General features: G+C 37.9%; 1 protein-coding gene across 6 annotated transcripts in view; it reads right to left on the reverse strand.

Annotated features, from left to right (window-relative positions):
- Positions 1–18,018, reverse strand: part of NNT (nicotinamide nucleotide transhydrogenase) — a 43,785-nt gene that overhangs the window by 11,056 nt on the left and 14,711 nt on the right. For all 6 annotated transcript variants that reach the window (XM_082301567.1, XM_082301568.1, XM_082301572.1 and 3 more), the window contains exons 9-19: positions 16,645–16,836; positions 15,529–15,682; positions 14,470–14,631; positions 13,545–13,655; positions 12,664–12,809; positions 11,165–11,360; positions 10,350–10,583; positions 8,298–8,458; positions 7,203–7,382; positions 2,933–3,092; positions 1,497–1,578 (exon numbers count right to left, since the gene is read on the reverse strand). In XM_082301567.1, the coding sequence (XP_082157693.1) occupies positions 1,497–1,578; positions 2,933–3,092; positions 7,203–7,382; positions 8,298–8,458; positions 10,350–10,583; positions 11,165–11,360; positions 12,664–12,809; positions 13,545–13,655; positions 14,470–14,631; positions 15,529–15,682; positions 16,645–16,836 (1,778 nt within the window). The remainder of the gene's footprint in view (positions 1–1,496; positions 1,579–2,932; positions 3,093–7,202; positions 7,383–8,297; positions 8,459–10,349; positions 10,584–11,164; positions 11,361–12,663; positions 12,810–13,544; positions 13,656–14,469; positions 14,632–15,528; positions 15,683–16,644; positions 16,837–18,018) is intronic.

The raw sequence follows: 18,018 nt of genomic DNA on the forward strand, positions 1-18,018 counted from the left end.
AGTACAAGCCATTTATTTCAAGGACTCATTCACTTTTCTCCCTTTCAAAACCAACATAAAAGGAAAAAATAGTATTTTTTTTTATTTCACCAAGGTTGGTCAAGAAAAAGCTAACCCCCCAAGGAAGCACTGAAAGGAAAGCCAGAATCATACAAGACTGTCATTGCATTTGCCATGAAAGAGGTTTTTTTGTTGCACAACTAAGGCATCTTCAAATGTTTTAATGCAATCTGGACACACACAGAGCTGTTGCTAAACATGGAGAAACAAGGTGTAAAGACTGCTCCAGGAAGCAAACACACCACCACACACCCTCATTTCTCATGTATGCATGAAGATATACATTCATAAAGCAATTTTATATGCAAAATTGCAAAATCCTGGTTAAACAGTAACAAATAATTGCTTCTAAGCCCTAGAACTCTGTGTTGTGTTATCCAACACCATGCTGTAACACACTGCAAAAGCTTACAAGCAACTTTTTAATAAGGTTGGAAAAGTAGTGGAAGAAGAAAAACAAAACCAAAAAAACACTAATTACTAGAGTACTCATGCCAAAGGGAAGTCACCATCTAATTGAAATAAACATATAGAAATCAGAGAATGAGTCTGGCTAGCCAGCATCTGCCAAAATACCTTGTTTGAAATGAAAATTGAGCCTCGATTGATTTTAAAATATTAAGTTATCAAAATTAGAAAACAAGCAAAATTTCAAACAATCAGCAAGAAAGACATAATGTTTTCTTTCCAGTACTTTCAGAATCTATAAGGTCTACAGAAAAACTGAAGGAGGAAAGGACGTGAGGCCAATACTGACAACCTAAAAATTATCTCTGCTTTTTGGAGCAGCACTCCAGCAGAATAAGTTCTTGAGAGTGGAGACATGCACTCCCATAATCCTTTTAAGCAATGCTTAAAGAACTATAATAGCAGTCTTGCTTGCCACAGTAAAATCTTATGGTAACCCCATAAGTCTAAGTTGCTAAATGATTTGGAGTATCTGCCACAAGAGGAGAGGTTGAAAACTGGGATTCTTCAGCCTGCAGAAGAGAAGGATTAAGGGAATCTTATCGCTCTGTATAAATACAGATGGAGGGCAATAAAAAAGACAGAGCCAGATTCTTCTCAGGGGTATCCAGGGAACAGGCAAGAGGCAACAGTTGCAAATTGAAATACGGGAAAAATCAGTTGTACCCTAAGGATGACTGAACATCATATGAAACTGCCCAAAGAGGCTGTCATTTTCCATCTGTGGAGACAAGATATTAAAAATCCAATTGGAAAAGATTTTAGGCAACTTCTCCAGTTGATTCTGATCTGAGCAAGGGGGCTGCATGAACTAGACAATCCAGAAATCTCTTTAACTTTGCTATTCTGTGCCTGTGTCAATGCTGAAAAAAATATTAAACCAAAACTAAGACTTGCAGGGGGTTTTAATGAAAAAAACAAACCAAACCAAACCAGCTGTAATACTTATCATGAAGGAAAGCACTTACCTGACATTTTTCCCTTGTTCTCTCAACATCTTCACCAGATCAGCTATTGGGTACTGAGCTTTTGCTGCACACAAACCATAACCTGAAAGAATTTCAAAATTTTAACTTATTTTCCTGTTTTACTGCAGAAAGACTAGTTGTAGACAACAAGAGACAAAAAGACACAAAGAGAAGCTCTTATAATTAAAAATAAATAAAATAAATACATACACATCAGATTCTCATATATTCACAGCCTGCCCACTGTAATTAATCTTTTTTTTTATCTCCCTGACCACTTACAGTGCAGTGATTTGACCAGTCAAACTAAAGCAACTAATTTCACCTTTACAACAATACATGTTTCTTTCACTATCAGAAAATGATGTTGCAGACAGGTATTTTGAAAAATTGATAAAAGGGCAATTGCTAGGTTACTTCACAACCATTATCCTCAACAGAATTTCAATCTGCGTAATGCAAATCCAGTAGCTGGATATGGCTTTTAGCAGTAAACAATCTTTTCAGTCTTTCTGTCTGAGCTAATTCTTCAGAGCAACTATACCCAGGAGAAAAACAAAGAGCATATATTATTAATGGTGTCCTCAAGGTTTGACCACAGGAGAAAGAGGCAAACTCCTTGAAGATGGTTGCAAGCTTCACTAGAAACAAAGTAACTTCCAAAATTAGAACTCTGCCTGACTGATGGTCTCATTAAAGTTGAAGCAAAATGAAAGATGACTTTGTATTTTAGCATTATTCACATTCCAGTGCTAAAATGAGTTTAACACGATAGTCATGCCATTCAGTTGAAGGTGAAGTTTTGAACTGTCCCCTACCTGACTTTTTCCTATCAGGGAATGTGCTACTGAACAACATGAACAGCCAACATAATAGTTTCAGACAGCTCAGCTTTTGGTTTTCAGGTTGGGTTTTTTTACTTTAATTACATTATTTATATTAACTACATTTTGGATGGGGGTTTTTTGCCTTTTTTTTTTTCATAAACCAGTGGAGAATTGAGCACATACATGAGAAGTGTAAACAAAATCCTGTCTTTCAGGAATTTAACAGACAGATGTATTGGTACCACTGGTATTGTGGTACTGCTTGGAAATTCACAGTTAATTTTCTGTACAGCTGTTGTGGTGTAAGCTTAATTTTAAAGACAGTCTTTGTTCTGAAGATTTTAAAATGCAAATAAGAAGGACAAAGGTTGAAGAGACATATACAGAGAAAAATTAAGTGGCACATATCTCTGTACAGAGGAATGACAACTGACCCGGGAACAAAAACAAATCACATGGATCCAGTCAACATTTGACATGCTGCTGCCATGCTGCATCTTCAGGCTACAGTCTTTTCATTTGTTTTGTGGTTTTGTTTGGTTGGGATCTTTTTTTTTTTTAATAATACATTCTCTGAACATCTTGCTGTATAAGTCAAGAAAGTCTTACCTGGAGTAATAATTATACTATTGGCTTCTTTTATCATTTCAACTGCATTGTCCACATTGATTTCTGTGTGAGTTCCAGTAATTTCCATGGGTTTCCCACCAGCTGTTGACGCAGTGCCATAGCCACCAAGAATCACATTTGCAAGGGAACGGTTCATAGCCTGAAAGACAGGATGGTTTTGATCATATAAAAATTAAATTCAAAAATAAAGGTGAGAGTCCACAAAGAAAACGGCTGAAAAAATTTTCTGAAAATTATTAAAGGCTTTCTGACAATAGTCTTTATATGCTCATTTTGCCTTCTTAAAAAGGCCCAAAGCCTTTTAAAACAGGCTCTTTAAAGCTGTTTAACACAGCAATCACCAAACATCAGCTTCAAACACGCTACATTACACGTGATGGGAGAGCACCAACATTTCCCCTAAACAAAGAACAAAACAACACAAATAGCAAATATTGGTCTCTTTTTGTTCTTAAAAGAGAGGAATATAAAGGAATGCATATTTGATGCCAGAATTTCTAAAAATTTTTTTACATTCATATATATACACACACAAAATTTTTGAAAGATATTTCCCATAGTTTTTAACCAATTCGACATGTAAGCACAGCACTGCTCCATGACAGCATGGAATCCACAAAGCTCTTATAGGTAGCACTGGAGCAAAACCCCTAGAGCAACAAGACAGGAAAACACAAAAGCCACACAAAACCAGCCACACTGTAAAGAACTGAAGGGGACCATTAACTTAACTGGCTGACCACCAAAGGAAAACTTTAACTAGGTTTGAGAAGAACACACCCTGAAAACCTGGCTCCATTAGACACATAGCCAGGAAAAGCCATTGGCTAAATGCTTTTTCTGGCACGTCTACTTGTGTCTGTGGTCCCAAAGCAATATCTGTCAATAACTGGAAATAGGCAAAACTTGTAACTGCAGGGAAAAAAAACCTTTAAAAGCAGGAGAGGAACCGGATAAATTGCTTCTTTAATTACACATGTGTCATATATCTTCTGTACTAGCTGAGAAACCAAGACAAAATTTAGGAATGGATCTGGAGAAACACACATATAGAGGGAGGAATCACCCTCATAAAAGTGTGCTTCCAGATGTCCATTCTCCACTGATATTTCAAATCATGCAATTCCACAGATTTTTTGCTACAGCCTCAGAAGATGTGCCATTCCTTGAAATTCATCATCTAGCAATTAAGCAGAATGGTGATGTTAGAACTTTTGTTTTTCCTGGTCAGTCATCACTATTTCAGATACTGTAAGGGACACACACAAACACAGTGAAATCAACATCTTTTAGTATCTGCACCACACATGCCCCAAGAACACACTGCCTTTGGCATGATCACAACATTACAGCAGTTATGTGTCAGGTAAGACAGCCTAGACAGAGGAATACCCTCTTCAGATGTTGTACATGCCAAGCTTACCAGAAGCAAAGCACTTTCTACACATATCTAAACCAAAAGACAACAGTTAGACCAAGTCAGAGAGGGAAAAAAAAGAAGATAAAATATTATCAGAAATCCGAGAATCAGCCAAAAGCAAGCATGAGATTGAAGCACCCTTGCCTGGCTTCACTGCAAAGAGTCAAGAACTTCCCTTCCAAGAGAACAAGTGGTTCCAAGAGAACTCTCCCTTCCAAGGAGAGCCAAGACCTTATCAAGCAACAGTTAACCAACATAGCTGGGACAGTGTGAAAACTCTTCTGTACCCTCTTCCACCTTCTTTACCACAAATATAGAGATTTAAAGTGCAGGCTTCATCATTCACTGATAATCCAACAACTGGCAGAAAGCCCTCTGTGCTGTGCATAGACAGGTAACAATGGTCAGAAGCTTACAGTCCAGGGAAAACCGAACACCTGAATCCTGAGAACAGCAAGTGCTTCCACTGTGCCCACAGAAACTACACAGCTAGTACACATGAGTGGCCAGCATACAATTTGTAAGACTAACACAGTTTGTCCCTTCTCTTGCTCTGTTTCACCCACCCAGTTAATGGCTCCTCTTCAACCTTAAGTTTCTTGCCCATCCCATAATGATTCTAATACCAGAACTGCAATCATCACGTTTCCCCTCTGGGGAAAAAAGGAGGGACAAAGACATGCTGACAATCAAGTGTTCTGAAGATGTATTGTGTTGGCGTCTTAGAAGAGTCACAATTCACAGGATGAGCAAACAGTACAGGCTTTTGCTTTTGAAGTTAAATTTTCTGTCTTTTAACTACCCCTACTAACAGGTACAACAGAGAGATAGGTGGAAAATCAAGCACATATGAACACAAAAACTAAGTGGTTATCTAAACACATACTGGCCAATTTTATCAACTGAAGCTTTAGGAGATTAGCTGAACTGGCTTTGGATGATTAAGTTTTATCTCTCAAAGTAAATTAAAATATTGTAAAAATATGGTTTCAACCATTAAGATGTTTCCACAAATACCTTCTCACCTGTACTAGATAAGTATCAATATATATAATGGTTTTGACAGAAATCATACTAAATAATAGGGGGAAATAACAAAACCAAACCAAACCAAACCAAACAAAAAAAAAAGAAGGAAAAAAGGGGAAGGGAAAACTGTTGCTTCATTAGGAGAGGTTGCAACACCTAAAGCAGAATTTACTGAAACTCTTGAGCATTTCTTTCTCTGGAAATGCAGCTTCAAGACAATGATAGTGAATCCCTTGTTTATAAAAATGCTTTAAAAAGTAATGATCTCCATTAAAGGAAGTAAAGCAGAAAAAAATTTGCTGGGCTAGAAACAAGATGTTCTGCTTATTGTGCAGAAATCATACAAAATAATTTTAATCTTACTGGTTGATGAACTTTAGTTATCTAAGCTTATATAAAGCAGCACAAGATTTCTAGAATACTACTTCAAAAACTAAACTTCCTGAAATTGGAGAAACAGAGGAAAGCCACTCTGTCACTGCATAATTATTATGCTAACTACTCCCCTAAGCTTCCTATTTACCTCGGTTCTTCCAATCAACTGCAAGTTGGTTGCTATTTCAAAACTCTCTTGTGAGTACTAAGAGAGGTGAGCAATATTAAGAGAAGTAGGAGACAGTAAAAGAAAAATTAGGTATAGAATGGATTACTGGTAGATACGTACAAAACAGTTAATATTTTCCCTAAGATTTACAAGAATTTGATCTTTAAAGAGCATAGTTTTCATACCTGTGTTACCCATAAGCACTATTTTTCTACTGATTTGGACTAAATTCCTGAATGTATACAACTAAATATATAAGATACATAATTTGATTTCCTTTTGATAAGGAGACAGAAAATTTTTAAGAAATATAAGATTCTTTGAAATTCATACCTGGAATTGTTCATTGGAACTCACTTTCATGTAGCTGCACAAGAATACCTTTTTAAGCTTTTCTGAAATTCTTCCTCAAGAAAGATGAAAAAAATTATGCTGGGCATTCCTAACATGGTAACAATACTATTTATTAGTGGAGACGAAGTAAAAGATGACAGCCAGAGCTGACCAGAGGAAAACATATCAGACAGGAGAACAGTGGCATTGATCATACAAGAGTACAAGGGCAGAAATAAAGCAGAATTACCCAACAGAGAATGAGGAGGCTGGCAGCTGTTGCACTGTGAACAGTTTTCTTTAAACCACTATCTCTCCATCTTTGAATACAAGATTTTTATACAAATGTTCCAGAAAAAGGGAGGTTGTTACTAACAATGCAATACAACTCACACATCGAGTAGAAGCTCAAGATTGCGACACACAGTTGCATCAGCACTGAATTCCTGTAAGCCTGCTGCCACCACGTGGTACTCCAAAGTAGCTGCTCTGAAGAAAAGAGCATATCTTCCTGCACTCCAAACACCAAACTGCAAATTATTGGCTGACTAACAGCTTTTTAAACGAACATAATATTTAAAAGTATCTCCTGCTATGTATTAAATTAACTTAAATTTAACCACGCTTCAGAGGTACATGACTAAAAAATAAATTGCTGAGCACAAGTAATCATACTTCTTTGAGCCCAGATTCAAACCCTTAACGCACAAGTGAATGCAAGGGGCTTCCCTCGGTTTTGAGATATGTCTCTGACCAAACCAAAGAAAAATGACTGATATCTGCTCCAACAGTTTCAATCAAGAATGTTCTAGTCTACTGACACCTAGCAGCTTGAGATCCAATAGCTTATCTTCCTAAAAAACATGGTTTAAAAAGTTCTTTCATTACTCAGCAAACAAGCACAGTTTCTGTTGACTTCTTACCACACACATGATGTAAGAGAGGATGGCCCCAGAGGAGCCGATGAGTGCACCAACAATGGTCAGCAAGTTGTTGTTCAGCAGAAAGCCCTCGGCACACAAAGCCCATCCAGAGTAACTGTTCAGGACAGTAATAACTACAGGCATATCAGCACCTCCAATAGCTGCTGTTAAAGTGACACCCTGGAAAGGAAAGAAAATACTTCAGTGTCAGCAGTGACTAAGGAGGACACCCAGACAAGACACTCTACCTGCAGCACTGAAAAATAAATACAGAATCACAGAATGGTGGGTGTTGGAAGGGACCTTTAAGATCACTCAGTTCCAACTGCCCTGTCAGGGGCAGGGATGTCACCCACTAAATCATGTTGCTCAGGGCCCCGTCCAACCTGCTCTTGGACACTTCCAGGGATGGGGCATCCACAACCTTTCTAGGCAATTTTCAAGTTACGTAGAACTTATTCAAGTATTTTCAGTGTAAGTATTCAAGCTGTGGCCTGAGGAGTGGACTTACCAAATCTGCTGTTTTAGAGAGTACAGGAAAGTACCCCACTGTCCTCATCCTGTACTTAGTCACGTATTTTTTTACTTGCAAAAATATCCTACCAGCGCCATGAAACTCTTCATACCATTAAGGAGTTCATACTGAGCAGTCTTTGCGAGACTCAGTTTACAGAATGTTGCAATATTCAGGGCAAATTTTGCAACACTTGTGTACACTGGTGTGAGTGAATGGGGGAAATTACACAGGGGAGTAATCTTAAGAAGTTATCATAATAATCTGTAGACCCAGAGCTCTTTGAAGTATTTTAAGGATTAACTTTCCAAAAAGTTCCAAAAGAAATAATGCTTTGTCCTATAAAAAGCTTCATTAATCAATAGCTACAAAAAGGAATTATATAAATGCATTCCAGCTCTCTGGAACAGTTCTGGTAGATCTAGAAAAGTCAGTTGCTACTTGCAAGTTACCACACTGGCAGGCACCATGCCCACTGTGACTCAGGATGGCAAAATATAATCCTTGAAGAGGAAACTTGCAAAACTGGAGAATAAACTCCTCATGTAACTTGCTTCACTTTCTACAATTCCTTGACTTACCATTACAGCTGAGAGTGCTGACACAGAACCCAGGCAAGTAATTCCCGTGGTGTAACTGGGATCAATCAGGTAGGGAACCATCCCACCAATGCTGGCAGCCAGCAATCCTGCATTCAATGCATGTCGACCAGGCAAGAGCAGAGGTGCAGAATTCAGGATACCTGCAATCAAATGCATTTTCAGGCATGAACATGTACATTCTGGGGAGCCTGTTTCTTGCCTTCAGAGAAGACTGAATAACTCAGCAAAAGACAAATTAAAAAGAGAAAAAGGGAGGGGCAGAAGACAAAACAAGTTAGTAGAAACTGACACCTTGTGCTGACTCAGAATTGCAACACATTTAAAATTCCTCTAAATTCTCAAATAGTCCCATTTAAACTTGGTTTACTTCCTAATTTCACTGAAGTGCTCCAGAACAGTCACACAAATCTCTTTTCCTTTTGAAAAGCCTTTCTATTTTTCCTTCAAAAATGTCCTTTCATTTTGTCTCGAGGTCTTTGTATGTTGAATATGACACGCAGTAGTAGTAAGCTTTTAGTTAAAACTTCTACACAGGGATTATCTCAGTCTCTCAAAAGCTGTGTGCTTAGAAAAATATGACTACACAGATAATACCAAATACAAAACACTTCTGCTTTCAAATGCATTAATTTCACCACTACCCTCAATCACACAGAACTCCCACAGATTCCCACATTGGCAGAAACCTGAGGGGAAAAGGGGATTCAGTATTTGTGTGATTCAGTTTAAAAAGGCAGTCACATTTATTTCACTAGGCTTTTTTTTTTCAAACAACATGGCAAGAGTTGAAACAATGCAAGATTCTCAGTAATCACTTACATCAGAAATAACATCATCTCATTTAAATTCAGCTAAATTCAAGGGAAAGAGTGAACTGATGGTGTCAGGCAGGAGGAGTCAAAGCGCGTGACTTACTACCCTTTTCCATAGTATAGAATCAGTAGTTCAATAGTATAGACAAGCTTCATATTTCATATCATGATGATATGAAAATGCAAGGGAGAAAAAAAATAAACAGAAATAGGAGAACAGGCTCAAACAGGCAGTGAAGTTCACCAGGGATATGCGCACAAATCACTGAGGGAGTACAATAAGGAGAGAAAAAAATAACTGAGAAGAAATAAATGAGTAACTACTTAGCAGGGATACATCAGAAACTACTGACAAATCTTTCAAAAGATTATTAGAGAAGACAGGTTTCCATCCTTGTCATACTTCCTGCTTCAATGGCTGGTCTCACAAACACTGAAGAAAGCAAACAGATGTTTCCCAAAGGAACTATTGCAAAGTTAACAACAGGATTAGTAATAGGAAGCTCTTAGCCTGAAATTCTTAGTACAAGTATTGCCTCAGCATCTCAAAAGCTGTGTGCTTAAGAAACCAAAAATAAATGCAATAAAGAAACCTTCACATGCGTAAGAATCAGGGATTAGTGAGCATTTAACTTAGAGAGCATACTTACTAAAACAGCAAGAGGCATGGAGCATAGAGTTTGTGCAGTAGGTAAACAGACAGTGAACTGAATGGTTTAAAGTGAGGCAGCCTCAACTAATACTGCAAGCTGCCTACCTTAAGGAAGATTGCAATGCTAAGAACAAAATCCTAGAAGTATTAGCAGTGCTCACTGAATCCAGCAACATGAGAGTTTCAATTAAAATGTCTGCTCAGAAATACAAAGTTATGATCATCCAAGTTCAATAAAATTGATTCAAGAAAAAGTGTCAGATAGTCTTACACAAAAGCAACACTTATTTCTAGACAAGATGAACTGAGGCAAAGTTCACAGGATTTTGTAATGAATGGTAATAATAAGCCCAAGCACTGAAGACAACCTTTCATAACTAAAGCTGTACACAAATTAAACAGAATTAGAACAAAAAAAGTGCACTCATAAGAATCAAACATATAAACCTTTATCTGATGCGAAACACAATGTTTCTTTCTACTTACACAGCAGTCTAAAAGTAGAGCTAAATTCTGGGGGAAGAAAAACCCTTTAACAGATGCTCAATTCTAAATAGAAGGTCTCACCTTGAAGTTTTCCATATGCAACAAGAGAGCCACTGAAAGTCACTCCACCAATGTATGTGCCGAGATATGCCACAATCTTGGTGAGGTTTGCAGCAGGATCAGTGGCAAAGTGAGGATATTCGATCATGTACTCTGCTACACAGGTGAGCACAGCAGCCAAACCGACCAAACTGTGGAAAGCAGCCACTAGCTGAGGCAGATCTGTAATCTGGATGCGTTTAGCAATTGTCAGACCTGTTGAGAGTTGAAAACAGAAGGGAAGTCTTACAAAACACAACCAATCTGTTCAGCTAGAAATTAGTACAGGATGGTTCAGTGCGCAATGAATACACACACACAAGCCTGTTCCAACTAGAAATTACTATGGCATTGAACTGAAGGCTGCATATGTGTATTTTGTGCAAGGGGGAAATAATGAAAAATAGAAAGATTAAAGCACATCATGTTCTAAGAAGCTTCACTAAATATCGAGATATTAATTTCTGTGACAAACAGTGTGAAAGAGGGAACTTGGCAGTATTCAGTCAGGAACTGAAGTATGAAGTTGGGCAAGATCATTTACCTCTGGACACAGTTTCCCTATCAGAGATGATGTGCTCCTGCTTTTCCACCAGTCAGCCCATTATCACATTCTGAAGCATTAATAAAAGCCCTGAGAGTTATGATATTTTGTTCACACATTTGCAAAATAATATTGCACAAGCCACAAATGTCAGCTAGTCAATTCACCTGCAAGCTATACAGTATTTTATGTATATACAGCTTCCATGTATGCATGCATGGAACACATGATTGTTAGTTCATCATACACATACCTATGGTCCCACCAAGTGCCATTGCACCTGACATCTGTGCCAGCAATTCAGGCGAGGGATTAAGGCTTCCAAGAGTTGCGGCTAAACCTCCTGCAACACCAATCATACCCAAAGCATTTCCAAGACGAGCTGTTCCTTGGGTAGACAAACCAGCCAGGGCACCAACACAGCACAGTCCTGAGCCCAGATACATCACCTTTAAAATAAGAAAACCATCAATATGAAGTAGTAACAAATTGCATTGCAACAAATGGCAACAAAAACATCTCTGATTAATTAATGTTATTTATTTACTTATTATGATTAATTAATTAATAATCTCTAATTATTATACAAAAGGGCTGATTTCTCCAGAATGTGCTTAAGTGACAATTCTTAATTGAAGTCAAGAAACTGTAATGCAGAATGTGCTTTGGGCTTCACAGAACAAGAAGGACATTGAGAGGCTGAAGTGAGTCCTGAGAAGGGCAACAAAGCTGGTGAAGGATCTGGAGCACAAGTCTGATAAGGAAGGAGTCCGGGGTGTTTAGTTTGGAGAAAAGGAAGCTCAGAGGAGACTTTATCACTCTCTACAACTCCTCAAAAGAAAGTTGCAGCAAGGTGGGAAGTGGTCTCATCTCCCAGGTAACAAGTGAGAGCACAAGAGGAAATGGCCTCAAGTTGCTCCAGGGCAGGGTTATATTAGATATTAGGACTTTTCTTTTCATGGAAAGCATGGTCAAACTTTGGAACAGGCTTCCAAGGGAAGTGGTGGAGTCACTGGAACTCCACCTGGATGTGTTCAAAAAAGCTTGTGGACGTGGTACTTGAGAATATGGTTTATAGTGACCATGGTGGTGATGCAAGGCTGATGGTTGGACTTGATGATCTTAAAGGTCTTCTCTTATATTAATGATTATATGACATTCTATAACTGCTGTTTTCAAAAAGTATAAACAAATTTACATGAACTGAGCTATATATGTCCAGATAATTGAAAAAACACAAATACATTACAAACCCCTGCCATAACTGTATGTTTGGATTCACTCTTTCCAAACACACAAGGCAATACAGATTGATTTTTCTTACTATTAAAACAAATGCAAACAAAAGTTTACTATAAAAGGTGCTATAGGTCAAATCCCTGTACATCCCTCTGTGCTGAAAACTGATCCCATCCTTTTTTAACTGTCATGCCAAGTTCAACTTCCAGAAACATTTAAATCAAAGACTGATGTCTGTAGTTTCTGTAGTATTTAGACTGTAATTTAGGAAAACAGTCCAACAAATAAAAGCACCTGCTACTTTACACAAAACCAAACAACAACAACAAAGCTTTTAAAGTATGTTATTTCTGTGACGGCAATCTTACAGTTAATCAGCTTCAGATTGGCCTTGTAGGAATATGCAGCTGATGGAAAGACCTTAGATTATTTGTTATTTACTCCTCAACAGAACAGGCATGAAGAAACATAACACTGAGCACTGGGCTAAGAGCCATAAAATTATCTTCTTACTTGTTCAATGTTATAGCCACCGCTGAGAGCAGCTGTGTAGCCTCCTATGAACACACCACCAGGGAGCAGGTACAAGTAGTTGTACTCAGGAGGGTCTGTGGGACGTTTGAACATATCCAGCATTCTCTGTGTAACTAAAAAGCCACCTGGACAAAGTAAAGGAGCAATCTTAAAAAAATAAAATCTGAAATCAAGCACATGCCAAGATATAGGAGAAATATTTAGTAATACCATATTACCACACAATTTAGCAATCAATAAAGCTAGTAACCTAGAAAACCACCAGAAAGCAAAGTATAATCAGGGTTAGATCTTGCTGTCTCTTTTAGCCTTTGGAAGAACTCCAGAAGAAAAGGAGGACTTGCTCTGGCTCCATACTCTACACTGACTGTAGGACATATCGTAGTTTATGACTGTGTTCACCTCACCTACTTTAGCAAAAGTGGTATTTCTAAGTCACATTGTTTACCTTCTTGTCTTTTTTATTATTGAAGCTGGGACTTCTGAAGCTTAAGGAAGCAGAATTTTATTCTAGGCAACTAGTATATATTTCAAGTAGGAAAATGAATACAAGTACAAATCCACTACCATCTTGGGTTATACAGGAAAATACATTGTATATAATCATCATCCAAAGGATACTGCAGAAGGAAAATGCACATTTAAATATTTCCTAAAAAAAGGTTGCTCCTCAGGGTATGCAAAATATCTACAATAACTACTGTGAAAATTGGAGGGTTGATGGGTTTTTATTGATAAATGGTCTCAGATTCTATTCTCAGACTAGTATTTCTGGAATTATACAATTAAAGAGAGAGAAGAAATTTTAAAAATTACACTAGAACTTGAAGTGTGCTTGAGATAAACCCTAACATTCATACCTGCAATATTGACTGAAGAGATAAAGGCTGAAAGCACTGCTAGACTTTGGGAAATGTTTTCAGGGAGATAGTGTCCTCCCATTAGTACCAGCCCACCAACTGCAGTCAGACCTATTTAAAAGAGAAAAAAGTGTTACTGGAAAAGGTTACTGTGTAACCTTAAAAGATTCTATACCTATAGAAGTTTCCTTTCAACTGCAGGACAAATACCAGTCAACTCAAATTGTGACCCCTACTTCACACATTGATGCTTAAAGGAAGACTACCACAGTCTTTTCCAGGAATACAAACATGTTTCAAAAGAAAAAAAATACTATGTGGATGTATTTTGAAGAACAGTGTCTCAACTACAGAGTTAGCCAAGTACTTGTTCAATAAAAGAAACTTTGCTTTTAACAATCAAAGTAGATCGGACTTGTAACCTGCCACATATAGCCAAACACAGACACATAAAATCTTATTTATAAGAATTATGAATTTTATGCGTGTTTTAGGATTTTCTTTTTCCCCCCTCTCTCACAACACATAGTTTGAGGAGATGAATAAAAGAATGTAAAAAACTATGAAAGATAAAAAAAAGTTATTTTCAGGGCAACCTTTTGGAGAGATGGGACAAAGGATGTGGTCTATGAAAGGAGACTGCAGCACTTCAAGCAAAACAAACTTTTAAGCAAACAGGTCAAGTGTAAAAAATTACTTATGAAAATTAAAAGTATACAGCAACACATTTGCCCTTCTTTTGAAAAAAATCATACTCTCAGAAATACAATGTTTCAGGTGTCCTTGCTATTTATGAAACTCAAACACGCACAGTAATACTAGGCTCTTAGGCATTCTAAAAGGTATATTAGCAGACTTATGTCTAAAGTAAAAGAAGTTGTGCCTGCTTCAAGTAGGCACAAGCAGCTGTGTGACAGCCACTTACCTGAGATAGCATTAGTCACAGACATGAGTGGGGAGTGCAGAGCAGGAGTCACACCCCACACTGTGTGGTACCCCACAATTCCAGAGAGGCCGAACGTCGTCACCATTTGTGTGAAAGCAGCATTAGGTGCTACAATTCCCAGCCCTAACATACCAGCTAAACCTAGAAGGAAAGCACAGGAAAACTATGTGACTTTTCAGTGACTTCTTACATTTAAACTGTATACAATAGGAGCCTAGTACTGACACAAAAGCAAAATGGAGTTCTCTGCATGGACTAGTTTCAAAATCAGGGGGATCATTTTGTCAAATACACAAAGTTCTTTCAGTGCTAGTGTTTCTTTTACAATAGGAAGTGAAGCCATAAATATAATCCACACTTATTTGTTATGCATGCACACAATGCAGCAGATAGGTTTCCACACCAACACTGAATCCTGTCACTCTCCCGTTCTATAGAAAAAAAATGCAGAAGTCACAATTATGTTGAGACACTACTTGGATGCATCAAAGCATATGTATGAAGAACAGGGATTAAAATTAAGACTACTGAATTCATTAATTACCTCATGCAGAAGTTCTGATGCACTGAGAGTAACAAATGAAATGAAGAACAAATGCTTATTTGACAAAGCAAATGTCCTATGTCCGGTACTTTAGTAGATTGTGGACATGTAAGCCTCACACAGTACAGTAAAATCTGAAGAAAGCAAAGGCATTGAACTGATTCTGATGCAAAGTATGGGCACAGTCCCTAGCAGGAGTCCTTCAGAATTTTAAGCATTTTTCTAATATTTAAATAGAGCCAAACACACATATATGCACAGAGCATGAATCAGCACTTGCTGAAATGTCAAGACTTTTGGTTAAATTTCTGAAGTTTTATTTTCCCTCTCAAGCAGTTTTTACATTACACTGATTTTGCACCAGGATACACCAGCCATTCAACTGCTCTCCCAAATGGCCATTCAATTGAACAAGTTAGATGATGGGTCACTCAAAAATATTAGCAAAATGGGGAGTACTCTACATTGATTCTCCAGCTCTGGAAGTTGCCTACCTGCTGTGTATACAGATGCACTAGTCATGGTTTTTCTAAAAGGTGTAATAGTAGCTGCTTTTTCTGCTTCCAGCTCTGCTACAGTCTTCTGCTTCACTGGTGCTCCTTGAGGAATGTTATTTGGTGGAGGTGCTGGGAAAATCACTTTGCCATCCTGACAAGAGATATTTACAGTTATACATCACTTATATACAGTTATACGTGGCAGATGCTTAGTATTTAAAGAAGCCTTTTCTTCCCAATCCTGCAATTCAGGCAAGTGCTAACATCCTACAGCCATGTCCACAACAGGTTCCTTTTCTGCATCAGCAGAAGTTTGCAAGGCATGACCAAGTTAATCATACTGGTTTACACATTCTTCAAACAAGATTTGACATTAGTGTCCAAGCGCACCTGGTAAAGACACAGCACAAGGCTTCAGAGCAGAAACAAGAGAAAAACAAAGAGATAAAGTTCCTGAAGTGGAAAACATCTATGCAAAATAAAACAAGGTCTTGGAAATAACAAAATCTGCTATAGATGTGAACTGCAATCACAGCCTTCCCAGACCTCAGATAGGAACCAAGGCTGATATCCCACATTTCTTGTTGTTCTTCAGGCCTCTGTGGAATAACTGGAGCTATCAGCCCTGAGCTGTACACACCACTTCAGTGGTCTGGGAGAGCTGAAGTCAATGCCCTGAGTTTTTATTTTATTATTTTCTGATAAAGCTTAAAGTATTCTGCATATTCTAGTTTCACCTTTTTTTTCTCTTACTATAAAAGGAACACTTATTTAAAAAACGAAAAAAGGAAAAATGTTTTTCTGGAAGAATGTTTTGGTCTGGTAAAGTCTCAAACATGTTTTAAGTAGCTATGCTTTTATCACATGAAACATGCAACCTTTATCCTTTTCCTATTTTTTATTAGTAAACACATTAGGTTTAACCTTGACAAGAAGACAAAACTAAGAGACAGAGGAATATTCAGCTGAATAAACACAGACTTTCCCACATGCTCCATCTCAAGTCACCTCTGAAGTCTGTTGATATGCAGTATCTTTGAACATATTTTGAAGAGACAGACATGATGTTAGGTCTGTATTCACAAATTAAGAAGAGAATATTTACTGGCTTACCTTCATTACTACAGTTCCTCTAATAACATGATCCAGAGTCCCATAGTCAAAGTCATCTTTTGGATCAAAGTAGAAGTTTTCTTTGTCAGGACTAATAGCCTTTAGAAGTTTGATAATATTATTAGAATACAGGGTACTGGCCTGAGTAGCCATTCTGCTAGGCAGATCTGTGTACCCAATGTGTGTAACACCCTGAAAAAAAAATCCAAGTAAAATAATAAGGATTTGTACAATCTCTGAAAAACCATCATCTCTTCCAGTATATCCTTCTGGAAATACATATCCAAACTGTTTCACTTATTTCTGTTTATAACCTCAACTAAATCAGCTACCTGCAGCTCTGACACTATTAAATCAGGGAAAGGTTACTCACAATAGCTACAGAATCCAACATGGTCAAATACAAAACCTTAAATTCTGTTAGCAACAAGACTTCACAGAGAGGAAGACATACCGATGCAAGAGCTTGTCTTCTCCAAATCCTGCCATTCTCTCAGAACCTAACTTCTTTAAGCAATCAGGTACACACTGACAGTCTGAACCTGCTTAGCTTTACCTATGACAGGGAATGTTAACATCCAGTCAGGGGAGGTGATAAGAAAGTCAAAAAACCTATTGCTGCTGCTGTGTCTTTTAGGTAGACCAAGAAATAGATATCTAATTCCACCTTCAACTCAGAAGAGACAAACACTGGACTTGGAAGTTTAAGTAGATCTGCCTAATGCTTGGCATCTTCTCAGTTTTTCTGGAAGGCAAACACTGGCGATAACTTTCTGTGTGCCAGTGGAGTGAAGAGTGCTCCCTCAGAGTGGTGCAAGTAATATGTCTGAGTTCATACATATGTAAAAAATGTAACCTAATATATCCTCACTTCTTACAGAACTAATGAGAACTAAGGGATATCAGGCTTTAGGAAGGAATGGGAAACTGAGGCTGGCATACACACTTAGGTGTTCCAAAGAAGGCTTGTGTTAAAACAGTGTTCCCACAACTTACAGCTAAGGCCCATGCATGCTTCCAGAACTCTGGCTTCCTAATGCAATGTTCTGGCACAATCCTAATAGTTCTGTACTGCTGCTATTTTCCATAGCACAGAGCCAGTACACTAAATCCAGGGGTAATACTCTTCTGACTAAGTGTTCCATATGAACTCTTCATGCAAGTATCTGCTTACTTCTCTTCTACATTCTCTAGTTTCAGGTTTTAACCAATGACATCAAAAGCCTAGAAAGCCACAAAGACAAATGCAACATGTGATTCTTTGATATATACAAACAGAATTCTGCTTATGTCAATGACAACCATGGCAGCAGCGTTCTACAGGCTTCCCAAATAAAGGCATTATATCCTTGCATTACCAAATTACAGCCTAGG

The sequence above is a fragment of the Coloeus monedula genome (genome assembly GCF_965178545.1).
Source record: "Coloeus monedula genome assembly, chromosome: Z".
Lineage (NCBI taxonomy): Eukaryota > Metazoa > Chordata > Aves > Passeriformes > Corvidae > Coloeus > Coloeus monedula.